The following is a 27,670-nucleotide window of genomic DNA, read 5'->3' as shown; positions in this document are numbered from 1 at the left end:
TTATCATAGCCTTTAATTAAGGAAATTTTAACAGATATTACATGATACTTCAAGCCTCAGATGAAAACTCTTGGGTAGGAGGCAGAGGTAAAAGACCAGAAATGGGTTTTGGGATCTATGGGAACAGAACCAAGGTAAACTCACATGCCTGCTGTTCGATTTGATAAATCATCTACTCAAGTTCATGAGTTCTCTGGAGGGACAGGTAACCAAAAATACTCCCTAATTCAACTGAAATTTGCCCAGGAGCTATAGAGTAGGGTCTTATTAAGCCTGGCTGACATCTTGGAATCCAAGGACTGAAGTCTCAATGGGTTCCTTCCCTCTTAAGTCAAAAAATCCAAGTCACAGTGCAAACATAGGGCAAAAAACCTCCTTAGCCACACCCCATGCCACTTTATGTCAGAGCAAGGGTCCAAATTGGGAAATTCAAATAGTAGATCCTACTTTGGGGATTGAGGTTGGCTAGAGAATGTAGCCAGCATATTATTGGAAAGAGACAGGAGGAGAGGTGAGAGTCTCTATTATGGCTTTTATTGTAGTGATAATCAGTTGATATAGTAAGATATAGCAAAACAAAGCTGAATCTGGGCCATAAGGATGGTGGTTGGGGTAGTCCTGCTGAAGAAAAATAAAAGGTAGGGGGTCAAGTAGAGTCAGATAAGGAAATGGCAAGATAGAGTTTTGCCAGGTCATAGTTAGGCTCTGTTCTTATCCCATCTCTCCTGAGACTTGAATCTCATGATACTCATTGTATTGTAAGGATTTATGAGGAAAGTCTCTGAAGAAAAAAAAAAAGCTTGAGAAATGATTCTCCTAGGTCTAACTGCCTATTTTTCTGTGCTCCTAGTCCCTACAAAAGCTAAAGTCAGTAGATTGTGGGAAGCAGATGGTTCAAGAGGTCAAAAAAGATATGGCATATTTCCTTCTCTGCAGGCTGGACTAGGACCTTTGCCCTTGTTGCTATGGTGACAAATGCCTTTTTCTCTTTCTCTGTCACTGCCCTGTAAACATCATTCCCCCTCCTGCCAACAGTCATGGAAAGCTTCACTGGATTCAGGGTCCCTGGACTCCCTTAAAGTTGGGTATGCATGGAACAAAAAGACCCTGATAGTGTCACTGTCATTTCAAGTAAGGTATATATATGGAAGCCTGGACAAAGAGTTAAAATGTGTTGAAATTCAGGCCAATAGAAGCAGGTTTTTATTTACTGCTTTAATTTCATAATAAAGCACAAAACAAGAAGTATCTATAAATTGCCCCTCTTACTCCCACCCCAAAGTTCCAAAGCTGGACCAAGGCAGGTAACCAAGGGTAAGAGAAGAGCAGAGCCTGTTACCCTAGGAAAATGGAACAAAGGACACATCCACTGTCCCCTTTGCCAGTCTGCCCCAGCAATTTGGAGCTGCTCCTGGGAGCTAGCTGTGGGGACCAGTGCTGGGGCACCCTCCCATGTCACACCAAAGCAGCTTCTTAGTCATCTTCATCCTCAATCAGAAACCTCCTCTTCTTGTGGATCCTCAGGGGCTCAGGGGAGTCTGGATCAGTATCTATGAGATTTGAAGAAGGAAAATGGTCAGGATAATTATGAGGAGGACAAAGAGGAAGAATAGAAGGAAGGCTATTACACACAGACACACATGAAGAGGGTGATAGAACAGGAGAGAGATATTTTACACACACACACACACACACACACACACACACACACACACACACACACACACACACAGAGTCATAAAGAAGGAAGACAGGAGGAAGGTATTATCCCAAGGCACAGACACAGTGTAATGAAAAGAAAGAATAAGAGGAAAATATGCATAGACAGACTCCTTCCCTGACCTTTGTTTTCATTTTCATCCTTCTGCTCCCCATCACTGTCTAGTAGTTGTAGCTTCTGGGACCCAGAACTTGATGGCTCCTCATCAGCTTTTCCTTCTGAAATGATCCAACGAGGAATACCAGTAAGGGCGAGGCTCTGCTTGCTGCCTCATGCCCCAGCCAGTTCCCTACTCCCAGACCTGTTACCTGCCATCCCTAGAGCAACCTTCCGTTTTTTGGCTATCACAGGGGATCCCAGGGCTTGTGCAGGCTTCTCCTTCCTGGGCCCCTGCTCTGGGCAGTCTGTAGACTGTCTCTCAGATTCTGCTTGACCCAAAGAAGCTGCCGCCCTCCGCAGCAGTGCAGGGCTCAACTTGGCTGGAACTCTCCAGAAAGATTCCTAAATGGTCAGGGAATATATGACCAACAGTCGGAATGGGGAGAAGGGCAAGAAAACCACCAGTCCCCAGTCTGGTCCTCTGACGGGCCACAGAGCTGACCTGTTCTGAGGCTGGAGGCCGAATCCCCAGCTTTCTCAACAGTTTCTGGAAGTCCCGATTCTCCATTGCATCCTCATTCTCCTCTGTCAGAGGCACCAAGGGCACTGCCTGGCTGCAGCCTAGGAAGAGAAGGGACAGACCTAGATGAGGGAGAAAGCCCTGTTCCTTCTAGTCCCTGATCATGTTTCTAGAAGGCTTCAGTCCCCTCCTCCTCAAATCCCCCAACCTTTCCCACTCACCATCTTCCTCCCGGTCATCAGCTATTCGAATCAAGCAGTTCTGGAGCCACTGGATAGGGGCAGAGAAGTCTGAGGAGGTAAAGGGAAAATGATGATCTGGGGGATGATCTGGGGGTCCTCCACCCCAGTCTTTCTAATCCCAAACCTTTGTTCCCAGTCTCCTCACCTTCTTCTTGCAGGATCTGCCTAAGGCTTTGGGCTAGGTGGCCTGGGGTATCTTGGGCTGCTTCAGCCTCTGGGCCCTCTTCATCCTCCTCACTATCCTCCTCCAGCAGTTGATCCTCCTCTTCTTCTTCCTCTGGATCCTCCTGGTCAGGGTCCTTAAGAGGATCTTTTCCATCCATCTGGAAAGAAGCAGGCCTAAGTTGGGCTAGAACATGAGGAGTAGAGGCAGCTTGAGAGTGCTGAGTCAGACCTTCTGATCCTGCCCTCCTCACTAGAAGATGTGGGAATAGTCAAGAATGAAATGAAGAGGGCTCAGTGGAAGCAGTACCAAGATGTGCTTACAAGACTGGCAGTTGCAGGCTTCCTCCGGCGCTTCTTGTATAGCTCCCGCCGCTCTGCAACCAGCCCCAAGGACAGAAGTTTCTCCACTATCCGGGCCCGTGAGCGCTTAGCTGTGATATTCTTCATGATGTGACCCAGGACATCTGCAGAAAGGGACAGAGGTAGGGAAGCGATCCAGGAGCACCAGATGGAAGAGAATGAGACCAGAGAATTGTCAGAAGAGGCTGACCAGACCCTGCTGCTTCCCAAAATGCAGAAAATGAGCTCCACCTGCTTCTGAATAATCCTTCTAATATCTTTCCCCACTCACTCTTTCAAACTTTTTTTTCTCACCTGCACCTTGACCATATCTCAGACAAGCTGACTTATCCCCTTTACAGAAAAGACTGAAGCCATCTGAGGAGACCATCCTCCTCATAATGCCCCAACTCCATTCTTGGTTTTTCTCAATATCATCACCTAGACTCTTCCTTCCCTCTGGTATGTGTACTCCCTGATAAAGCCAATCCCTCATCGCTACTTGTGACGCTCAGCCCAAATCCTCTGGCCTTCTCCAGAAAAAAATGAATCATAAATTCTACCAATCCCAAACTGAGCATTCTTTCCCAAATCTTTCCTCCTAAATTCCCCTTTCTGATTTTACTATTTCAATCAGAAGTATTTACCCACTCTCCCACATTTGCAAATTTGATATTTTATTTAGCTGTTTCCTTTTCCTTATTTCTCATATTCAATTGATTTCCAAATTTTATAACTCCAATGTCCTCCCATTCTGCCCTCACCTCATCTTCTCTTTTTGTTCACTTTTTTTTCTTCTTCCTAGAACTAAACACACTCTTCCATTACTACTCTTCTGAACTCCTGAAATAGCTTCTTTTAGATGATTCTTCTGTCTCCTCCATTTTCCAATCCATTCTTCATCCAGCTACTTGTTCTTCCTAATGTGTATATTTTGGAGGATTTTTTGTTGTTGTTATTTTAAAGCACTTACTATATGCCAGGCATTATGCTAAACAGTTTTTACAAGTAGTATTTCATGGTATGCAAAGCCAAGATGGCAGAGAGTAGACAGGACTTTGCCTTGAACTCTTCTTGCTTCCTTCAGAATCAACACTAGATCAAATCTCTGAATGGATTTTGGAGTGAGAGGACTCACAAATGTTTGGAATGTAACAAATTTCCAGCAGAAGATATCTTGGAAGGACTTCAGGAAAGGCCTGTCTCAGTCAGGTGTGTAGGGGGCATACATGCACAGCTCAGCAAAGGTAGAGAGGCCCTGAGAGCAGAAAAACTTTTAGCCAAAGTACAACAGCACTGGCTACTCTGTCCTAGTTCAGAAGCCAGTGGATCAGCAGACTAAATGAAAGACCTCCAGAACAACCACAGAAGGCAAATAGTGAGCCCCTGAACCCAGCACAACAAGCAGGACATGGCCAGGCCCATCCAGCCCAGTGGGGCAGCAGCATGAAGCTGCTGTTGCCCTCTAGAGGAAGCTAGGGGTGGGGGTGGAGGGAAGGAGGGGAAAAATACGGAACAGAAGGGAGTACAAGGGATAATGTTGTAAAAAAATTACCTATGCATATGTACTGTCAAAAAATGTTATATTTATAAAATTAATTTTAAAAAATTTTAAGAGGCAAAAAAAAAAAAAAAATAGAACTGGTGAAATGGAAAAAAAAAATCCAATGAATAAAATAACTCCTTTAAAAGCACAAATTGACCAAATGCAAAAGGAAGTAAAAAAGCTAAATGAAGAAAATAATTCACTAAACATCAGAATTGGAGAAATGGAAGTGAATGACTCAATGAAACATCAAGAATCAAACAAAACCAAAAAAAGGGAGAAGAAAATGTAAAATACATCACTGGAAAAAAAAAAAAAAAAAAACCTACTCGGAAAACAGATCCAGGAGAGACAATTTAAGAATTATTGCACTACCTGAAAAGAGTGATAAAAACAAGACCCTGGATAACATTTTCCAAGAAATCAAGGAAAAACTGCCATAATATCCTAGAACCAGAAAGTAAACTAGCCATTGAAAGAATCCATCCATAACTCCCCTGAAAGAGACCCCAAAATTAAAACACCAAGGAATACTGCAGCTAAATTCCAGAACTATCAGATCAAGGAGAAAATACTGCAAGCAGCCATAAAGAAACAATTCAAATATTGAGGAGCCACAATCAGGATTACCCAGGACCTAATAGCTTCTATTTAAAGGATCAAAGGGTCTGGATTATGATATTCCAGAGGGCAAAGGAGCTTGGATTGCAGCCAAGAATCAACTACCCAGCAAAACTATTGTCTTTCAGGAGAAAAAAATGGACATTCAATGAAATAGAGGATTTTCAATTATTTTTGATGAAAAGATGAGAGCTGAACAGAAAAACATCTTTTTTTTTTTTTAAGTTCAAAACGTATATATTCATACATGGGAAGATGAGAACTGAATCTTTGCTAGGGGTATACTTGGAGGATGACTTTAGTTGACTTTAATGTGAGATATAAAAAGGAAACGAGGGGTGAAAAAGGGATTATATGGGAAGAAGAGGAAAGGGGAGGTGAAATGGGATATATTACATCATATGAAGAGGCAAAAAAAGACGTATTATAGCTGAGGAAAAGAAGGGAGAGGGATGAGCATTGTTTGAACCTTAACTTCATTAGATTTGGCTCAAAGAAGGAATATCATACATATTTACTTTGACATAGAAAGTTGTCTCACCCTATAGGGAAGTAGGAGGAGAAAGGGGAAAAGAAAGGGGGAGGCTAATAGAAGGGAGGACAGAAGTAGAAAGAAAATGGGGTAAGAAGGGGAAAAGGGCTGAATAAAAGGGAAGGCAGATTAAGGAAAATGGTGATCTGAAGCAAAAGACTGGTGAGGAAGGAAAGGGGGAAAGGAAAGAGAAAAATATATCATGGGAAAAACAGGATGGCAAGAAATACAGTTACTAATTTTAATTGGGAATGTGAATGGGATGAGCACTCTCATAAAACAGAAGCAGATAGCAGACTGGATTAAAAGCCAGAATCCTACAATATGTCGTTTTTAAAGCAGATCAAACAAAAGCAAAAATAGATCTAATTAAAAGAGATAAGGAAGGAAACTGCACCTTGCTAAAGGGTACCATAGATAATGAAGAAATATTGATACTAAACATATATGCACTAAATTATATAGCATCCAAATACTGAGAGGAGAAGGTAAGCTGCTTGAAGAAATACACAGCAAGATTATACTAGTAGAGGCATCTCAACTTCCCTCTATCAGAACTAGATACATTGAACCACAAAATAAACAAGAAAAAAGTTAGAGGTAAATAGAATTTTAGAAAAGTTAGGAATGGTAGACTTTTGGAGAAAATTGAATGGGGAAAGAAAGTAATATAATTTTTTCTCAGTAGTATATTGACCATAAATTAGGGCATACAATCACATGATTAAATGCAGAGAGGCAGAAATAGTAAATGCATTCTTTTCAGTTCATGATGCAATAAAAATTACATGTAATAAAGGATCAGGGGAAAATAGACCAAAAATACATTAATCCTAAAGAATGAGTGGGTAAAACAACAAATCATAGACACAATCAATAATTTCATCCAAGAGAATGACAATAATGACACAACATAACAAAATTTATGGGATGCAGCCAAAGCAGTTCTTAGGGGAAATTTTTTATCTCTAGATGCTTACTTGCATAAAATACAGAAAGAAAAGATCAATGAATGGGGCTTGCAAGAAATAGAAAGAGAAATTCCATTTAAAATAACTTTAGATAATACAAAATATTTGAGAGTCTACTTGCTGAGACAAATCCAGGAACAATAGGACCATAATTACAGAACACTTTTTACAAAAATAAAGTTAAATCTAAACAATTGGAAAAATATTAACTGCTTATAAGTAGACTGAGCTAATGCAGTAAAAATGACAATTCTACCTAAATCTATTTATTCAATACCAATCAAACTGCCACGATATTATTTTATAGAGCTAAAAAAAATGGTATCAAAATTCATTTGGATGAACAAAAGGTCAAGAATTTCAAGGGAACTAATGAAAAAAAATTAAAACAAAGTTTGTTTTGTTGTACCATATCTAAAACTATATTATAAAGCAGCAGTCATCAAAACCATTTGGTATTGGCTAAGATACAGAGTAGTAGATCAATGGATAGGTTCACAAAATATAAAAGTCAATGACTATAGTAATCTAGTGTTTGATAAAGTGTTTGACTCCAGCTTCTATCACTATTTGACAAAAATTACTGGGAAAACTGGAAAATAATATGGCAGAAATTAGGCATGGTGCAATACCTAACACCCTATTCCAAAATAAGGCTGAAATGAGTTCATGATTTAAACACATAAGGTGACACTATAAGCAAATTAAAAGAACAAGGAATAATTTATCTCTCAGATCTGTGGAGAAAGAATTTATGTCCAAAAAAGAACAAGAAATGCAAAATGGATAATTTTGATTATATTAAATTTAAAAGGTTTTGTACAAACAAATCCAATGCAGCCAAGACTAGAAGGGAAGCAGAAAAATAGGGGAAAAAATTTTACTTTCAAAGTTTCTGACAAAGGCCTCATTTCTAAAATATATAGAGAACTGACTTAAAATTATAAAACGAATACAAGCCATTATCCAATTGATAAATGAACAAAGGATATGAACAGACAATTTTCAGATGAAAGAATTAAAGACCATTTTTAGTCATATGAAAAAATCAGTATTGGTTAGAACAATGAAAATTAAGACAACTCTACAGTACCACTTCACACCTCTCAGATTGGCTAAGATGACAAGAAAAAATAATGATAAAACCTGGAGGGGATGTGGGAAGACTGGGACACTAATACATTGTTGGTAGAGTTGTGAACTTATCCAAACATTCTGGAGAGCAATTTGAAACTATGCCCAAAGGGCTATAAAATTGTGCATACCCTTTGATCCAGCAGTGTTTCCACTGGGTCTACATCACAAAGATATCATAAAAGAGAGAAAAGGATTCACATGTGCAAAAATGTTTCTAGCAGGCCTTTTTGTAGTGGCAAGGAACTAGAAATTGAGTGGATGCCAATTAGTTGGGAAATGGCTGAATAAGTTATGGTATACAAATGTAACAGAATGTTATTATTCTATAAAAAATGATCAACTGAATGATTTTTAAAAAGAGACTGACGCTAAGTGAAGTGAGTAGAACCAAAAGAACACTATACACAGCAACAACAAGATTATGTGATCAACTATGATGGACTCAGCTCTTTTCAATAACGAGGCCAAATTCCAAAAGACTTGTGATGGAGAGAGCCATCTGCATCCAGAGAGAAGACTATGGGGATTGAACATGGATCACAACATAATATTTTCAATCTTTGTTGTCGTTTGCTTGGTTGGTTTTTTCCTTTCGATTCCGTGCCTCCCCCCTTTGATCTGATTTTTCTTGTGCAGCATAATAAATGTGGGAATTTTTTTTTTAATTAAAGCTTTTTATTTTCAAAACATAATACATGGATAATTTTTCAACACTGATCCTTGTAAAATCTTGTATCCAAATCTTCCCCTCCTTCCCCCCACTTGCTCCCCTAGATGGCAAGTAATCCAATATGTTAAACATGTTAAAATACATGTAAAATCCAACATATGTGTATATATTTATACAATTATCTTGCTGCACAAGAAAAATCAGATCAAAAAGAAAAAAAATGAGAAGGAAAACAAAATGTAAGCAAACAACAACAAAAGAAGAATGAAAATGCTATGTTGTTGTTTACACTGAGGTCCTACAGTTCTTTCTCTGGATGTAGATGGCTTTCTTCATCACAAGATCATTGGAATTGGCCTTAATCATTTCATTGTTGGAAAGAATCATGTCTATCAGAATTGATCATCATACAATCTTCTTGTTGCTGTGTACAATGATATCCTGGTTCTACTCACTTCACTTAGCATCAGTTCCTATAAGTCTCTCCAGGCCTCTCTGAAATCATCCTGCTGGTCATTTCTTACAGAACAATAATATTCAATAATATTCATATACCATAACTTATTCAACCATTGTCCAATTAATGGGCATTTATTCAGTTTCCAGTTTCTTGCCACTACAAAAAGGGCTACCACATTTTTGTACATGTAAGTCCCTTTTCCTCCTTTAAGATTTCTTTGGGATATAACTAGTAGAAACACTACTGAATCAAAGGGTATGCACATTTTGATAACTTTTTGAGCATAGTTCTAAATTGCTCTCCAGAATGACTGGATCCATTCAATGTGGAAATGTTTAGAAGAATTGCACATGTTTAATCTATCTTGGATTACTGTCTAGAAGAAGAGGGTAGAGAAAAAGAAAAATATGAAAATGAGGTTTTCCAAGGATAAATGTTGAAAACTATCTTTGCATGTACTTTAAAAAAATAAAACACTGTTATTAAAAATAAAGATAATTCTGCTCTTAAAAAACAAACAAACAAAAAACACCCAAATCCCAAATAATATGTTATTTGATCTTCAGAACAAGCCTATGAGATAGGTGCTGTTCTTCTCCCCATTTTACAATTGAGGAAACAAGGGAAACAGAGGTTGACTGACTTGTCCAAGTTTACATAGGCAGGAGGTGCCAGAGGTTGGATCCAGACTCAAATCTTCCTGACTCTAGGCCCATTGCTTTATCCGCTATTATATCACCCTTCTATTCTAAAAAGTTCCTAGTCCCCATTGAAATAAAGTTCAAACTCCTTGACCTGGTATTCAAGTCCTTCTCCAATCTACCCTACTTTATGGCTTACCCTCCTACCATTCATTATATGCCAAAATGGACTACTCTCGTTTTCCCAAACATGACTAGCATTTTCCCATGGTTTTGTTCATGCTGTCTCCACACCTTGAATGTATTCACTCATTGCACCTATCATTTAAAGCCTAATCATATGCCATTTCTTCCATTAAGCCTTTCCTGATGCCCTGTAAATAAAAGGCAGCTTAGTTTGGTGGAAAGAACTTGGGACTTAGGAAGAATAAGATGCAAATTTCATATTACCATCTCTTAACCTCAATATCCCCACCTGAAAAACAGAGATAATCACAGCACCTGCCTTCTAAGATTGTTGTGAAGATCAAATGAAAAAATGCATGAAAAGCATTCTTCCAACCCTACAACGTTATACAAATATTAGCAATTATTATGATGATGATGAATAACAACTTTTTCTTCATTTTTTATAAAAAATGCTATTTTGAACCTATATGAGGCATTCAATATGTATTATACTATATTATGTTTATGTGTATGGGACTATAAGTTCTTTGAGGCCAAAATTGGGCTTACCTAAGATCTATTTCTCCTCCCTATAGTAATAAGCTAATAGTAGCTTGAACATGGAAATATTGAATATATTTTGTTGAAACTAATAACTTTATTTTTCTATTTGTATCTCCAGCACTTGCACCTCATCAATGCTTAATAAATGGCAGATATTTTTTTATTTTAATGTAATGACTGAAGGGAAGATTTCATGTTTTATCCATAGTATTCAAAGCTGGAAACAATCTTTGTATCTAATAATTAAGGAACAACTGAATATACTATGATACATCATATATTTATTGCTAAAAGAAACCTTAGAGATTATTTACTTTAATCTCTTCTTTTTATAGATTAAAGAATGACTTGCCCACAATCTCACAGGTAGGAATGGGAGAGCAGAGATTCTACCTCCCAAAGCTAGAGCATTTTCCACTGCATCATGAATGCTACTATAGCATTAAAAGTGGTAAAAGATGATTAAATATAAAATATAGAAATAGAAGAAAGTAGAATTAGAAGAACACGCAATGTAAGTAAAACAAAACTTTCAAAGTACAAAGATGGAAAAAATAAAGAGGACACAAAGTAGATAATTAGACATGCTGTTGAAGTTTGTTTTCATGAAAATGTAATTAATTCAAATTAGATGTATTTACTGGTAGTTAAATTTGCACTGATTGAGATAATTAAATCATAAAACTTTTATTAAAAAGAATAATGAAACTAGTGAGAGAGATGAAAAGCAGTGGCAGAAAGAATCAGATTCTGTCCTTCCCTCCCCTCTCCTCAGCTTTCAGAGACCATTCCCAAGCCATCACCTCACCATCAGAACCCTGAAACTCTTCAAAGAGTCGCTGGAGTTCTAATTCTTGCTCTTCTGTCCATAAAACCAAGCGTGTCCCCTTCCTGTTTGGAAGAAAACCAAGATCAGTGGAGGAAATGAGAGCTAGAGTGGGAAAGAAAATTCCTAATTCCCTAAGGATGCCTGCCTTTGTCTTTGGAAATCCTTGACACTGTCAGCCAGTCCAAGTTGAACCAACTTTTGAATGACTTGTTTTCGAGAATGAGTTGTAGTCGTCAGGCGGGTCAAGATGGCATCTATTACATCCTCTCCTAGGGAGAAAGGAAGAACAGGTGGGTAGAAGGAGATCTAGAGCTCACTGGACATGATCATTTATTTTACTGCAAAAGAATGCAAAGGTTCAGCTCCTTTCTTTGCCAACTGAAACCTATGGAAGTCAAGTGAAATGCCTTAAGCTAAGAGGTATTTACTTGCAGGGCATGGATTTCAAAGCTGAGTCTTTTGACTCCATAGTGGCATTCTTTCCACTATGTCAAGCTGCCTCATGACTTTCTTGGGCCATTTCTCAATCCCTTTTGCTATATCATGATTAATAGATCATTCCCGTTGAATGTAACCTGAGGATGTGTCCTGGGCCTTCTCCCCAACTCTCCTTATCACTTATCATTTCCTTGCAGATGATTTCCAGAGCTACATTTCCAGCCTTTGTCTCTCCTAAGCTTAAGCTTCAAGTCTCACATTCCCAATTGCCTCCTGGACTTTAGAAAATGGGTGTCTCACAAGCAACTTATATTCAAGATAACTCATTATCTCTTTCCCCAATTAGTCTCCCATTGTTACAACCTTGCCCCGGAGCTGGATTTACCTCTCCCCCTCATCCCACCTATCCAATCAGTTTCCAAGCTCTGTGAAGTATCTCTACATTATCTCATATTTTTCTCTTTCTCTTTATTCACACAAAGAGAGCTTTTGTTCGTCTCTATCATGCTTCACTGGGACTATAGCGAGAGCTTCCTCATTGGTCTCCTCATCTCTCCCCTCTAATCCTCCACATAGATGCTAGAGGGATTTTCCCAAAGCACGTCGCTCTCTTGCTCCGTAAACTCCAATAGTTCCCTTTACAATCTGCTGTCTGGTACTTACAGCTCTTCCCAAACCAATCTCGAACTACCTTTCCAGATACATTACTGCCCCTGGTAAATTCTATCCAAAACAGCCTTTTTGCTAAATCTTACAGTTTTCTCTGTCCTGGAATTCACTTCCTCCTTACCACCACATCTCAGAATGGCTACTTTTCCTCCAAGCTCAGCTCAAGCATTTGCTATGGAAAGCCTTTCCTGATCCACCCACCCCAGCTAGCCCTTTTGTCCTCTTTAAAATTACTTGGAATTGATGTTGTAGGCACATTCTTATCCTCTCCCTTCCCGTCCATCCTCTCCCCCGCCCCAGTCTCCCCAGAACTGTTTGATTTTTGTCTCTGCATGTGCAATGACTGGGACACACTCAAAAAATGCTGGTTGACTGTTTATGCCCAAGCTCTCATGTTACCTTCTATATCTTTATAGGCAAGGTACAACTCCTGTAGCTGTTTCTCCTCCTCTGGGCTCCACTTGGAGGGTTTTCGGTTAGTAGATCTAGAAGAGGTTAGGAGGGGAACAAATGGAATTGCTAGTCTCCGTGAGAGAAGTAAGAGGTGTGGAGTCCCCTGCCAGACCCAGAAAGGAGAAGATCTTAAGTAGGTAGGAAAATGAGCCAAATAAGATCTGAAGGGAATGGGCCTGGGTCTGCCTGCCTGCCCTCCTTTCCCTACATGAGGTGAAGGAGGGTAAAAGTAGTTTTTTTCTGCCATGGCCACCTCAGGAGCTGGGCAGTATTTCAGGTGAAGGTAAATGGATCAAGAGAACAGGGGAGAACAAATGGCAAGGAAAAACATGAGAAGAAAGCAGTCCAACCAAGATGGTTCCAGGGACAAGGGTACGGCTTTGTTCTGCATTTTCACTGTGACAGTCACATTCACATGAATTCTCAGAGTTATCTTGAGGTAGGCTGGCAATTCTGTCTCCCCAGGAGCACAGTTCCTCCCCTCTCTCACAGCTGCTCAAGGCTTCCCTGGGCTCTCTGTCCTCCCTCGATCATTTCCCTTGCCGATACTTACTCAGCATCCAGGGAACCATAGCCCTCAGTCATCTCCCGCACAACAGCTGTGTTCTTCCAGAAGAGAAGTTCCACAAAGGCCTTGCGATTGACTTCAGTTAATGCAAAGAACTTGGCCAACACATATCTGGCAAACGTGACCAATTCCTGGGAGAAAAGAGAATTAAAGAAGGAAAAGATCAGACACTTATAAGGTTCCCCCATCTTCCCCCCAGACCAGCAGCTTTCCCAACAACCAGATCTCTTTTTCCTCAGTTCAACTCTGGAAACTGTTTTCCTTACCTTTCTAGTTCTTTCTTCCCCCCAGCCCCTCTCCCTTCATTCTCCTTTTTCTTCACTGACATCTCTATTCGTCTGCTTTCGCCCTAGTCTGTTGCTCCCTCCATTTCCACCCGGCTCAGTTTCCTCTTACTTTATAGGCTCCAGAAGCAGGGTCACTAAATATCCGATTAAAGAGACTAAAGAGGGAGATTTGGAAGAGCAAGGCTTCCATTTTGAGATCGTGGGCCAGTCGGTGTAGCATCTTAACCACACAGTGATTGGTATGGGGAGTGTTCTTCTGGTAGTTCTGCAGTAGTAGTACATAAGCTTTGACAACAGCTGAACAGGCAAATCTATAGTCAAATGCAAAGAAGGAGGAGAAAGAGGATTTCAGAAGCCAGATCCTTTCCTCCCCTCTCCTTGTAGCCACAGAGACAATTTCCCTCATCTCCCATTTTTCTCTCACCTTCTCAAGTAGTCTAGGAAGTTAAACTCCTTCTCCAAAACTTGGACAGTTTGCAACTCCTCCTCTTCCTCTTCCTCCTCCTCTTCTTCTTCCTCCCCACCTTGTTCTTCAGGCTCTTGCTGCCCTATAAACAGTGATGGGAAACAGGAGTTACCATTCTTAACTTTTTTATCCATTCATTCCTTCTATACCTAAATATGAGGATATGAATAACAAGAGGATATGAAGAAGCCAGATACTCACGGGGAAGTGGGGCAGAGAATATCTGTCTTAGCAGTTCAATTTCTTCATCTAAGGAAAAATCTGGGGAGCCGAATATATCCCCTTCTGGCCATACTTCTCTGGAAAATACAAGGAAAGTTAGAGATTCAGCTTAGAGAACCAGACATGGAAGGATTTAGCATTAACAAAATTACTCCACTTGTTGTCCATGAAAACATTTAAGGCCTACATATAATTAAGAATTAAAATTAAAATGGTAGGGGATCTTGTAGCCAGGACACAGTTTCAAAGAATCTGACTTGGTTTCAGACCAGAAAAGGCTACCAGAGCTACCAACAATAGAGCTGTGAGGTGTCTCTCCACAGAGGTCTCCCAAGAAGCTAAGCATCTGGAATTTGCAGGCCCAGAAAGATGAAGAGACAGGGCTCTAACCTGGCTGACCGAAGGAGGGCCAGGGCCTCAGTGGCCTGACCAGACAGGAGACTGTCCTGGATCCGCACCATAGCTTCTGTCCGCTGCTCTTCTACTGGCACCTCTGAAGCCGCATCAAAGGGAACCACAGACTCCAGAGTGAGCTCAGAATTCTAGGAAAGGACACAGTTGTGAAGGCAAGGAGGAGAATATTTTCTGGGCCCACCTACCTTCTTCCTATTCTCTGGAGGTATCTACCTGGGCACAATGCTTCAGCTGCTCAGCGAGGGACGGCCACATGTCCTCTGCATCCTCTGGGCGATGGGGAACATGACCAGCAGCAGCTGGGGACTGAGTGTGTGCCTTCTTTTTCTTCTTCCTTCTCCTTCTTTTGTTCTATGGAGGAAGCAATGTGTGAGCATAAAGTTGGTGCTGGAGGTAAAAGTCAGCACGATACCCAGAGTGGCCAACCCCCCCTTCCTGTGGCAATGGCTGGCATTCTCTTCTTATCATTAATCTCCTGTCCCTCTAGGGAATACAATACAAGGTATTTTGCACAACTTATGTGCTATGTAGAGTTTGTTGATGTACAATATTACATTATTACAATATATCATAATTCATTATAATATTTACTGTGACATCAAAAGATAAAGTGACACAGTGGATTGACAGGCAACCTTGAAGTCAGAAAGACCTGTGTTTTAATTTCATCTCTGTCACATACCCATATTGTTTGCATGACTCTGGATGAGTCATATTTCTCTCTGGACAACTCTACAACCTACATAGTAGGAAAGGTGCCAATCTGCATAAATGAAGGGAGTTTTTTCACTGGAAGTTCCATATACTAACACAATCATGGAGGTCATTCTAGAAAGAATTCTCTGCTCTTAAGGAACGAACATTCCTAGAGCTCTTTTGGGAAAACTGTATTATTATATTTAGATCCGTCTGGTTCTTTGGTTTTAATGGGCCTTCCTGACAGTGTCTCACATTGTAACAAAATGTTACAGCAAAATTTCAGCACAAACTCCTGCATTTGTGAAGTCCGTTCTCTTTTTTCATGTTTTAAAGTGTAACTATTCTCTCAGACTCTACTTTGGGTCATCTCTCTGTGGCTCTCTCACTTATTGCTTTTAGCTACCAACTTGATGCAAATGGCCCCCAATCCATTTCTTCTGCAAGGTTCTCTCCAGCTTCAGGCCTGCATTTCTTTTTCTTTTTTAAATCTTTTTTATTTTATTTTTATGTTTATTGTTTTATTTATACAATATAACATAACAACATAAAATGATATAGCATAACATAGATAACTAATACCTATTATATGAAAATATCTCTCCATAGCTTCAAAACCTAACTGTACTCTTTTTTTTTAAATTAATTTTATAATTATAACATTTTTTTTTGACAGTACATATGCATAGGTAATTTTTTTACAACATTATCCCTTGTACTCCCTTCTGTTCCGAATTTTTCCCCTCCTTCCCTCCATCCCCTTCCCTAGATGGCAGGCATTCCCATATATATTAAATATCTTATAGTATATCCTAGGTACAATATGTATGTGCAGAACCAAATTTTGTTGTTGTTGCAAAGGAAGAATTGTATTTGGAAGGTAAAAATAATCTGGGGAGAAAAACAAAAAATGCTAACAGTTTACACTCATTTCCCAGTGTTCCTTTTTTGGGTGTAGCTGATTCTGTCCATCATTGATCAATTGGAAGTGGATTAGCTCTTCTCTATGTTGAAGATATCCACTTCCATCAGAATACATCCTCATACAGTATCATTGTTGAAGTGTATAATGATCCCCTAGTTCTGCTCGTTTCACTCAGCATCAGTTGATGTAAGTCTCTCCAAGCCTCTCTGTATTCATCCTGTTGGTCATTGCTTACAGAACAATAATATTCCATAACATTCATATACCATAATTTACCAAACCATTTTTCAATTGATGGGCATCTGTTCATTTTCCAGTTTCTAGCCACTACAAAAAGGGCTCAGGCCTGCATTTCTAACAGCCTCCCATACAATTCCATTGGCTTATCTGAGCCTCAAGATTCACAGCCTGCACATCTGAACATCTTTGACCTAGAACTTGTTCTTCCTTCAAACATCCCTATTCCTGTTATGGCATCAGTAGTCTCTGTCACATGTGCTTCAAACTATGGAATCCTCTCGATATTTCTCATTTGTGACCCACTTGCCTATTCAACCAATTTCTAAATCCAATGGATTTAACACTCCAATATATCTTTTATATATCCTCTCTTCTTTTCCATTAGAGGGGGCAGAACTTCATCCTGATTGGAGGATCAGGCTCAGTCAGGAAGGCCTAAATGTGAATCCTACTTCTGAGACTTACAAGCTAGATGACATACTTAAGAAATGTGATCCCCTCCTCAAATCTCAGAATCTTCATATTATAAGATGAAAATAACACCATCTCTATACTACCTAAATCGCAGCATTGATGAAAGGGAACAAATGAGAAAATGGACAAAAAGCACATTTCAAACCTTAAAATGCTACGTAAATTGTTATAATAATTATTATTCCTACTGCCAATGTCTTAATCCAGGCATTTGATAGTTCTCACCTTAAATTACTGTCATATTTCCTAGGCTCCCCACCTTCAGTTTCTTTCCCAATTTATCTTATTCACTACTGATAGTATCATCTTCCTAGTGAACCAATTATATCATTCAAATATTCAAGAATCTTTGGTAGTTTTCTTATTATTTACATTTCCAATTTTTTTGCCACCACAAAAAGCCATGTATTATTTTCTTATTGAGCCTATTTACAAGTAATTGATTTCCTTCCATAACTGCCTAAGTCATGGTTCTTTGTCTTTGAACTTAGTTCACAGTTCAGCTGGCCTGTAATGGATTAAATTTTAAAATCCAGCTCTCCTGCCTCAGAGACTTTAGAGAGTGTGTAAGAAAACAAGGTAGTTTGGGCCTGATACCATTAAGGCACCAAGGTGTCCTTCAAGGATATCTGGTTTGCTCTCCAAAAGTCTGGGTCTCTATCTCATACCTGGATTCAAACAAAGAGTACTTCTTAGTCTCATAAGACAGGTAGCATGCTCCTGTTAATAAATGTTATCTGGCATGGAGATCTGCCTCAGTTTATCCTTGTTGAAATCTCAGTCATAACAACTGGAAGGGAATTTAATGGTCAACAAATTCATTGCCTTTACAGGACTGCTTTCCACCTCTGGTGTCTACCTGATCCATCTAACTGTCAGCTGTGACTCCAAGAATCTGAAGCATGTACAATGACCATGCCCAATAAATTGTTTTGGCAGACAGGTTAAACTACCAAGGGGTCTCAAATGCTCTGGTGAGTTAAGCATGTAAAGACTTTCCCTGGAGGAATGGGTAGATGAGAACAATTTATTCCAAAGGCCTTGAAGGTAGGTGCAGTGTTATGAAGTACTTAGAAACTGGGTAGACACCCAAGACATCCAGGTCTTCTCGAGTCATCATCAGTAGTATTTACTCTGACCTACCACTGGATAGTGATGGCTTTAGAACAGAGAATGAGACTAACAACCTTGTGCAACTCTGCCTCACTTAAATTCAATTTATGCACAAATAAAAAGACATCACCCATACAATTAGGCCACAGAGAAAGTTAAGAAGGAAGAGCTCCTTTTGTAAGAGAGAGATTTAAGAGAAATCTGGAAAGACTTAAATGAACTAATACACAATGAAAAGTAGAATTGAGAGAATTAATTTCACAACAGCTATAACATTTTAAAAGAGAACTCTGAAAGAAAAGAATTTTGATTAATGGACAAATTAATCACAATTCCAGAAGTCTGATGAAGTATGCCAAATCTCTCTAGATGCAGAGATGAAGGCTTGTGGTGCAGGTGCAGAAGACACATTTTCATTACAAAAGCAATTTGTTTTGCTTTACTATGCTTTTGTTACATGGGAAGAGAAAAAAGTGTCAGGTAGAGGATAATGAGAATGATGGAAAAAAAAAAAAAAAAAGGGAAAAGAGTAAAAAAAAAGAAGCAGCAATGAAATGTTGAAAAAAATACAGAGGAAACCAAAGTAGAGTTCACAAACAAGCAGGTACTACTAATGTTAAAATTACCATTTGGCTTATAAAATATTAAAAAGAACAAGCTATATGTGGTAAATTCACGGTTCCATGTAGAATCCCTATTTTTTACTTTTCTTCATGTATGGAAATGTACAAATTTGCTGATGTTGTTCTACATTATAATTTAAAAACCTTTTTTGAAGGAAAAAAATTAGCAAAAATACCTCCAGACCTCTGCCTTCCCAATGTCCAATACCTGCACTATTAGATTTCCACGGCTTCGGCAGAAACGCTCCAACATCTTAAGGAAGAGATGAGTTGTCTCCACCAGGTCACGAAGATAGGAGCGGGGCTGGCGTGTCTCATCAAATTTCCGAAAGAGAGTCAGGAATAATTCTCTGTATTCCATTATGTAAAAGACATTATCTAGAAAGAAACAAAGAAAAGAGAGGGACTGGCTTAAAGACTTCTACAGTGCTGAAGAAGGAAGGATGAGAAATAAAGATGACAGAGTAAGATGCTACTGAAGTGATAGAGAAGGCTAGGGGTAAGGTCTCCCTTACTCTTAATGATGCGGCTACTCTCTCTCACTGCTTCATCCTCAGACGTGTCCATCTTGTTCACTGTGGCCAGAAGTTCCTGATAGGCCTTTAAGGCTAGGTGCATTCTACAAGGTTTGAGAGGAAGGGCACAAAATGAAACAAAGAAGATGTAGGAGTTTGGCAACAAACTTCAGACACCTAGAAGTGGGAAGACCAGCAGCAGGCTGCCTCCATCCTACCCCTAAGCTCCCTGTCCAGATGACCTGAATCAAAGCAAAATGGAATGCTGTTCTAAGGGTCACAAAGCCAGAACCTGGGGATCCAGAATGATCAGAAAGAAATTCTTGCTGTGTAACTCACCGGCGACCCCAAGAGACAGCTTCTTTCCGATCAGTTAGCATCATCTCATAGTAATTAGTGAGGTTCTGTTCAATGAAGTGGAAAGTTCGGACACTGAGAGTCTCAGAAACCAAGCTAGGCCGAAAATTGGAGGCACGGTTGAAAGTCATGAAGAAGGCCAATGCCCACAGATAGTAAGTCTCATCATGTTGCTGTGCCTTTTCCCGGAGCAGATGGTCCTAATGCCAGGGAAGAGAAGAGGATACTCCATCAGGAGAAACCATCAAGCACTCTACCAGTCTTGTGTTTTATCCAGGAACCTACATGATAATTGAGAGCCCCCAAGATCCTGCTTCTCTTGGTTTTCCAAGGTCTTCTCATACCTCCTTATACACCCTCCAGGATCATCCTTGTCAAACCTGTCTTTTCCTCAATACTCCTATTTCTTGTTTTAATGTTCTATCATCTCCTGCCACCCTCTTTCCCATGAGTCAGAGATACTCTCAGGGCTTTTCCTCATCTATACCTGTATCCTTGAAGCAAATTTCCATGAGTTCCTAATTTTGTTGTTTAGTCATTTTCAATTATTTTTTACTCTTCATGTCCCTGTTTGAGGTTTTCTTGGCAGGGATACTGGAATAGTTTGCCAATTCCTTTTCTAGGTCATTTTACAGAAAAGGGAACTGAGGCAAATAGGAGTAAGTGACTTCTCCAGAGTCACATGGCTACTAAATGTCTGAGGCCAGATTTGAAGTAAGGGAGATAAATCTTCCTCACCCAAGGCCCAGGACTCTATCCCACTGCACCACAGGGCTGCCCAAGTTCCTGATACTTATTTCTTTTCCACTCTTCCCATCTCTTTTCTTACCTCCATTCCCCTATGTTTTCATTCCGTCCCTCAAGTCTCTCCTAACCCTCCTATGGAGTTTTTCCAAAGTTTACCTTGACCAGGCCCATGAGGCGGTTGTAGCAGTTCTCCAGAAACTCAGAGCAAAAGTCCCGTAGGAAAAGGCGCACATTAAGGGCTGAACGGCGCTGGAGAGCAGGCTCCTGGGCCAGCTGACGGCGTCGGGGCACATAGCGAGTATCTTTACCCACATCTGGGCTATAAGTTTGAAACTAGAGAAGGAGTTACAAGAGTGTTATAAGATCATAAATACAGAGCTGGAAGGGATCTCAGTGTCATTCACAGCACCTTCTTCCATGTATATCCCTGGTCCATCCTTTGCAGACTCCCAGTGCATTTTTCTCTTCCTAGTGCCAGATTCTTAGATGAGCAAGATGCACCCCCATTGTTCCTATGTCTAAGGAGACAGCTGATTTCAGCCTTGGCAAAGCTTTCTCTTTGCTTCTTGATCCCCTTCACTAAGCTCGTACCCCAGCTGCAACTGCACAGAGAACTTACCACACTTTTACTTACATTGTGTAGACTTTTATGAAAGACAACGTCCCTGTCTCCAATGGATTTCAGACCCTGGATAACGTAGGATCCCCCAAAACGAGAATGTCTATAGAAAGCAGACAGTTCAGTGTGACTTTTCCTTTTCTACCATCTCATATCTCTCAAATGGTTCTGTCTCTCACCATCTTGAAGCAAACTCTGCCAAAAGCCACCTTGACAGATACCCCTAGCCTATGAGGCCAAGAATGAGCCCCATGACAAACCAGTGATGGACGAGAGCAGCTCACCTGCTGCTCCGCTGAAGGGCCCGGTTCTTCTTCTCTGCCATCTCCCTCTGCCGCAGAATTTCCAGCTCAGCCACGTCGGCACCCTGCTCACGTGCTGAGCGTGCCTGCCCGGCCACAGCCAGCTGCTCAGGATTCTGGAGGAGTCAAAGGGGTTTCTGAGGGTTCTGGGCTAAGGAGGAGCTGCCCGCAACCCGGTAGCCAAGTCAGAGCAGGTACGAGGGCAAGGCTTGGGCCTCACCTGGTCCCGGAACATGAGGGAAACAATTTCTAGCACATGTAGACTCCACTGCTGTTCAGACGCAGAGCTGGCCAAGAAGAGCATTAGGTCGTCGAAACCACTGAGGTGCAAGGCCCAGAGCAGTTGGTCGTGGACACTGGCTTCATCATCGACGTTCTGTCCCAGAGAGAGAGAGCCCCTCAGCACTGCTCCCAGGTTCCCTACACCTTGGCAGGCATGGTTGGGAGGAGGGCCAAAACAGGGGCTGGCAACTTTACCCAAATGCCTTCTCTTCTTGGGAGTGTGAGGAGGAGGGCAGTCCTTTGTCTTTTATGTTTGGACACTCACCTTTTCTTGATCCGGGTCAGCTGGGACATGGAGAATGTTTCTAACCAGCAGAAGAATCCGCTCAATTAGTAAGTTGTCTTCTTCCTGACGCTCCTCCCAGCCCTATAAACACACATGGAAGGTGGCTTGCTTATCTTGTGGAACTCACCTGAAATCAGCTTGGGAGGATGGGAGAAGACCTGGGTGTGAATCCCACCTCTGACACCTACTAGCTGTATGACCAACCCTGGTAGTGACTAAGTCTTTCTATCTCCAAGCTTTAGTTTCCTCATCTGTGAAGGGAGAGGTAATCATACCAGCAGAATTATTATGAGACTCAAAATGAGATAACATGGAAAGTTCTTGGCAAGTCTTAAAACACTGCATAAATATCAATGGTTATCATAAAGGTTAGAGAGCTGGGAAAGGATTCTAGGGGCAGTGAAATGGTGCAGTGCAGAGTCCCAGACCCAGAATCAGAAGCCTCATCCTTCTAAGTTCAAATCTGGCCTCAGACACTTACTAGCTGTGACCCTGGGCAAGTCACTTAACCCTGTTTGCCTCAGTTTCCTCATCTATAAAATGAGCTAGAGATGGAAATGGCAAACCCCTCTAATATCTCAACCAAGAAAAATTCCCAATGGGGTCACAAAGAGTTGGGCCAACTGAACAAAGTATTCCAAGGAGCACAAGACTTAGATAAATATTAGGGGATTAGACTAATATTCCTGAAGGAAAGGATCAAGCCTCCGGTACTCGTATCTTCTAGTAATGTCCACTTTGGAATTCTGAGTACAGCAAAGGTCCAGGACACATAGCTTACTTACCAGCTGCAAGAGCTCGTAGAGTGTCTCACTGAGAACCCCAAAGACCTTCTCATTAGCAAAGGCCTAGGGCAAGAAGGCAAAAGGCACGGATATAAGCCAAAATACATAGAAGTAGTCCTTTATCCTACCACCTTAAGCACAACCCAACAATTCCCAAGCCTCACTTCTTTGTAGGCCTGTAGGTAGCTTAACACTTGCAGGAAGTGATGCCGGAAGCTGGGATCCTCAGGAACTTTGCCAAAGCAGAGCAGGGCAGGTTGTGTCAGGTTGACCATAAGCCTGATGAGGAAGTAAAGGAAAATCTATGAGGCTCCCTCACCCACCAAAACAGGGGCCACTGGCTTATACCCATGCTAACCCTCCTCCCAAAGGGAGGCCATAGGCTGGGGACAAAAACACCATGGGGAAACAACCTGATAACAGCATCAAAGAGTGGCTTGTCCTGGCGATGCTGGATGAGGATGGGCAGAAGGTCCCCTTGAAGGATCTGGGCTGCTCCTAGTTGCTGCCGCACATCATGGGTCTCATCCTCATACTTCAGGTAGCGAATCAAATCCTTCACACTCTCTGTAAAGGGAATAAAAGATCTCCCTGGGAGCTGGGGGCAAGGATTCCACTTAAGTCCTCACTCAATTCCAATCTGAGACAAGGTGACAAGCTGAGGAAATAAAAAGTCCCCAAACTTATTTATTTAATACCTAAGGGTCCTTACCTAAGCAATCTGGCTCTTTGTGGTAAATATCTCCTTCAAGATACCCAAGGGCACTGCACGTAGCTAGAAGTTCACAGTTCATCATGTGCAAGTCTATAAATCAATAGCTGAGCCGGGAGAGAGAGGAGGCCAGTTGACAAGGGAGAGGCCTGAGTAGAGAGAAAAATAATGGCTTTTTCATCTAAGGGGGATGAATGTCTGGGACTCAGACCATATTCTCCCTCCTGGCCCCAATCTGCAGAAGGGGCGTTGTGACTGCTGTCCCTCCAGCTTTCTACCCTTCATCTCATTCATCATTGTCTGATCACCTATATCTTGACTGGCCACTGGGGCTGGGCTGGGTCCTCTGTGAACACTGGACCAGGACTCAGAATATCCAGGTCTGGGTCCTGGCTCTGCCATTTATTAGCTGAGCAACCACAAACAAGCTACTGAGTCTAAGTTTCCTCAACTGACAGGATAACTCTGATTGTATGATCTTCCTTGTGTTTTTGTAACTGTAATAATTATATAAATGTGAGGTGTTATCTTCACAACTTTCTTGGGTGAAAAAGAATCAATTAGTTTCATCACCTCTGATACCACAGCAAGAAGCCAAGAATCAAAAGAGTATTAAATTGTAGAGATACTGGGTAGAGCAATGGATAGAAAGTCAGGCCTGGTATCACAAAAACCTGAGTTCAAATCCAGACTCAGATACTTACTGGATAACCCTGGGCAAGTCACATAATTTCTGTGTGTCTCAGTTTCCTCAACTGTAAAATGGGGATAATAATAGTAGCTATTTCCTAGGGTTGTTATGAGAATCAGAGAGAATGTGTATAAAGCACTCAACAGAGTGCCTGTCATATAATACATGCTATGTATGTACTAACTATTAATTAGGGGTAGAAAGGATCACCTAAGAAATCCAGCTCCCTCCTCTCAGACAAGGAAATTGAGAGCCAGAGCAAATAGGTGACATGCCCAGGGCCAGCTAGGAAGTATATGAGGTAGAATCTGAATCCAAGTCTTCCCAACTCCAAGTGCAGAGCTCTGTCCTCCATGTAACATTGCCTTGAAATGAGCCTCAGTAAGTTATGAAGTTAATGGAATAGCTCATTCTAAAAGAAATGATGAGCAAGCTGCTTTCAGAAAAGCCTGGAAAGACTTACATGATCTGACACTGTGTGAAGTGAGCAGAACCAGGAGAACATTGTATACAACAATTACAAGATTATGATGATCAACTGTGATGGACTTGGCTCTTCTCAACAATGTAGTGATTTAAGGCAATTCCAATACATTTGTGATGGAGAGAGCCATCTGTATCCAGAGAGAGAACTATGGAGACTGAATGTAGATCAAAGTATAGTATTTTCACCTTTTTTGTTTGTTTATTTGTTTCTTTCTCATGGTTTTTTTCTTTTGGTTTGATTTTTCTTGCACAGCATGACAAATGTTAATATGTTTAAAATAATAGCACATATTTAACCTAAATCAGAATGCTTGCTATCTTGGGGAGGGAGCATGAAAGAGAGGAAGGGAGAAAAATTTAGAACACAAAGTTTTACAAAAATCTTTACATGTATTTAGAAAAATAAAATACTATTACATTAAAAAAAAAGTCTCCATTAAAAAGTCTCCCCTCTTGGTATATTACTATCAACCAATCATCAAGCATTTATTAAATATCTACCATGTGGTAGGCACTGAGGAAGGCGGTTTTATCTTTTAGTGAAGCAAACTCTCCTTTTAAATTTACATACTGATTCACAGAATGGATCATAGATCTAGAAAAAGGGAATGAAGAAAGGACAAATATTTCTATGGAACAAGAACAACCAAAACCCACAAATAGTATCTCCTTTGGTCCTCACAACAACCCTGTGAAATAGATGCTATTATTTATCCCCATTTCTATGCAAGAACAGTAAGGATATAGCAGGACACAAGACAAGCAGGCAACAATTAAATCTTCCCATGATTCTCCCAATTCAGGTGTAGCTGAATCCTGATCATCTCTCACCCCTGGTTTTAAAAGCCAGGAACTTAAGCTTCTGTCTTTCAGCAGATTCTTGCTCTTGCATCTTTAGTGGCTCTTTAATCACGCAATTTAAAAGAAAGCTTTTGAAATAATCTAGTTCTTCTGTGGTTTTATGAAGTATCTGTCTAGATACTAGATTTCAGAAGAGAATGACATTTCCCCATACAGACTCTGTCATCATGCATGTCTGCCTCTCCAGCACTCACAAAGGTTGAAAGGACAGACGACAGACAGATGCACAATTCTGTTTTTTTCTGTTTGAAACTATTTCCCTGGGAAATGAGTGTAAACTATTTGCATTTTTTGTTTTTCTTCCCAGGTTATTTTTACCTTCCGAATCCAATTCTTCCTTTGCAACAACAACAACAACAAAATTCGGGTCTGCACTTATATATCGTACCTAGGATATACTATAAGATATTTAATATGTATGGGAAAGCCTGCCATCTAGGGGAGGGGGTGGAGGGAAGGAGGGAAAAATTCAGAACAGAAGGGAGTACAAGGGATAATGTTGTAAAGAATTACCTATGAATATGTACTGTCAAAAAATGTTATAATTATATAATTAAAAAAAAAAGAAAAGAAAAACTATTTCCCACATTGCTCTCCACACTTGGAGCTTTCTCCACTGCTAGGGACAGTTTCAGTGTCCCAGCCTCCTTCTCAGTGAATATGCCAAAGTGCAGTAGAATCACCATTTGCTACATGGGCCGAGGATCTATACTCAACCTGCCTCTAAGCTTGAGTGGCTACTTGCTGACGTTAGAGTAAAGCCCAGACTCCTCAGCTGCATACTAAAAGCTTTCCCTTCTCGACCCCAACCCACCCTTTCAGTCTAATTTGTCTCCTCCCCTTTCATGCACACTGCCATTCTAGCCAAGTCTTATTTCTACCGCGGTAACATCTCCGGGATACATCTTCTCTCCATTCAAATAACCACTGCCTCGGTTCCAGCTCCAATAACTCGAGCCTCTTACTACATACAGCAGCTTCCCTTGCTCCCGCTGTTCTCTACAAGAATGCTTCTTGAACTATGGGTCATGACCCCAATATGGGGGGGTCACAAAGCTCTGAGTTATGATGAGTAAATGTTTGATTTGCACCTCTCTTCCTCCCAACTCCATAAACTTCAGTGCTTCTCTATTACCTCTAGTCATATGTAAACTCCTCATTTGGCATTGAAAGTACTTCCCGACCTGAACACCTCCTACTTTTCCAATCTGGTAACTATACCTCTACCAACTCTACAGATACGCAGGCCCCATTTGCTCCCAAGGTTACTTCAAGTTCCTAAGCAACAATTTTCGTGAGGAGAGGACTGCTTCCCAAGCCTTCAAAATAGAAGTCAGCAATGAGAAAAAGCTATCCTCCAAGATGAAAGAACTCTGCTACTGAATGAAAAGATATTTATTTTTGCCTGCTCGGGATGACTAAAACAAAAGTGAGCAGTCTGACAGGATTCGCTATAGGGAGGGATCACGTCCAGTAGAAGCGTTCAAGGCAGAGTTCGCAGAGGACCAGGCGGGTTTTGGGCACGGCCAGATTTGGCAGCAAAGATTTTAACGGTAAAGTTGTCGCGGAAAAGGTCTGCTGGGGCAGAAGGTGAATACAGAAGGAAACAAGAGAACAGAGGAAAGGAGGCGCCTACAGGGCTGAGATTTCCCCCCGTCCCAGGGACTGACCCGGCTCACAAGCGGGCACTTTAAAGTTCCTGGGACAAGCGAAAACAAGCTCTGGATTCCTAGGGTTCGCCTTTGCTCCTCCAAACCTTTTCCACCAAGGTCTAGAAATAATCTAGCTTGACCTGGTCATTCGCTTCCCGGATCTCTCCCCCGCTCCTCAGGGGAGAAATACTAGCAGGAAAAAGATCGCTCCCAGGCTTCAGCGCAAGCGCGAATCTCCTCCTCCCCTCCCCCATCCGGTGGGGCGGCCAGCTGGACCGACCGCACGCCGACGCGCATGCGCGAACCTGCCCCACTCTGCAGCCAAGAAATTGTAGTTTATGGTGAGAATTCCCTCTTCACTCCCCACTCTCAGGAAGGGCAGCGAGGAGCCTAAAGTCCGGGCGCACTTCTATCGCGTTCCCGCCGGTGCGCGAGGCACTCACCACTTCCCTCCGGGTCCTCCAGCTCCCGGCGCCTTTTCCCGCCACTGGACAAAGTGGGACCATCCATTTACTGGAGGGGGAAGGGGCGGGGCCAGGCTCGTCTCCGCTTTGGAGGAATGG

At 41.2% G+C, this 27,670-nt stretch overlaps 1 protein-coding gene across 5 annotated transcripts; it reads right to left on the bottom strand.

Annotated features, from left to right (window-relative positions):
- Positions 1 to 1,200: 1,200 nt before the first annotated feature.
- TIMELESS (timeless circadian regulator) lies at positions 1,201 to 27,638 on the bottom strand. 5 transcript variants are annotated; one of them, XM_074269996.1, is made up of 29 exons: positions 27,551 to 27,638; positions 23,418 to 23,566; positions 23,119 to 23,272; positions 22,870 to 22,984; positions 22,706 to 22,768; positions 21,900 to 22,001; positions 21,573 to 21,728; positions 21,335 to 21,468; positions 21,066 to 21,153; positions 20,588 to 20,764; positions 19,667 to 19,884; positions 19,328 to 19,431; positions 19,021 to 19,190; positions 14,955 to 15,092; positions 14,718 to 14,869; positions 14,307 to 14,404; positions 14,064 to 14,187; positions 13,749 to 13,950; positions 13,338 to 13,483; positions 12,731 to 12,816; positions 11,370 to 11,493; positions 11,204 to 11,286; positions 3,068 to 3,210; positions 2,727 to 2,904; positions 2,561 to 2,629; positions 2,322 to 2,440; positions 2,029 to 2,221; positions 1,843 to 1,938; positions 1,201 to 1,550 (listed from the first exon to the last, which is right to left on the bottom strand). In XM_074269996.1, the coding sequence occupies exons 2-29, from the start codon at positions 23,500 to 23,502 to the stop codon at positions 1,474 to 1,476; spliced, it is 3,594 nt and encodes a 1,197-aa protein (XP_074126097.1). In that variant the 5' UTR covers positions 23,503 to 23,566; positions 27,551 to 27,638; the 3' UTR covers positions 1,201 to 1,473. The 5 variants fall into 5 exon arrangements, with proteins under 5 accessions (XP_074126097.1, XP_074126099.1, XP_074126098.1 ...); XM_074269998.1 differs by lacking the exon at positions 27,551 to 27,638 and adding an exon at positions 27,413 to 27,479; XM_074269997.1 differs by lacking the exon at positions 27,551 to 27,638 and adding an exon at positions 27,126 to 27,258.
- Positions 27,639 to 27,670: the final 32 nt, after the last annotated feature.

Source organism: Sminthopsis crassicaudata, chromosome 5 (genome assembly GCF_048593235.1).
Source record: "Sminthopsis crassicaudata isolate SCR6 chromosome 5, ASM4859323v1, whole genome shotgun sequence".
Taxonomy (NCBI): Eukaryota; Metazoa; Chordata; class Mammalia; order Dasyuromorphia; family Dasyuridae; genus Sminthopsis; species Sminthopsis crassicaudata.
The sequence above is the reverse complement of the archived record's forward strand: the minus strand, read 5'-3'. Positions and strand labels throughout refer to the sequence as shown.

What these genes read in the sequence shown, in the direction of transcription:
- TIMELESS (XM_074269996.1), bottom strand. Translation starts at nt 23,502, where the DNA reads ATGATGAACTGTGAACTTCTAGCTACGTGCAGTGCCCTTGGGTATCTT. An exon ending in ACCTACAGGCCTACAAAGAA is followed by an intron (nt 22,769 to 22,869) that starts GTGAGGCTTGGG and finishes TTCTTGCCCTAG; the next exon opens with GCCTTTGCTAATGAGAAGGT. An exon ending in TCTACGAGCTCTTGCAGCTG is followed by an intron (nt 22,002 to 22,705) that starts GTAAGTAAGCTA and finishes GTGTGTTTATAG; the next exon opens with GGCTGGGAGGAGCGTCAGGA.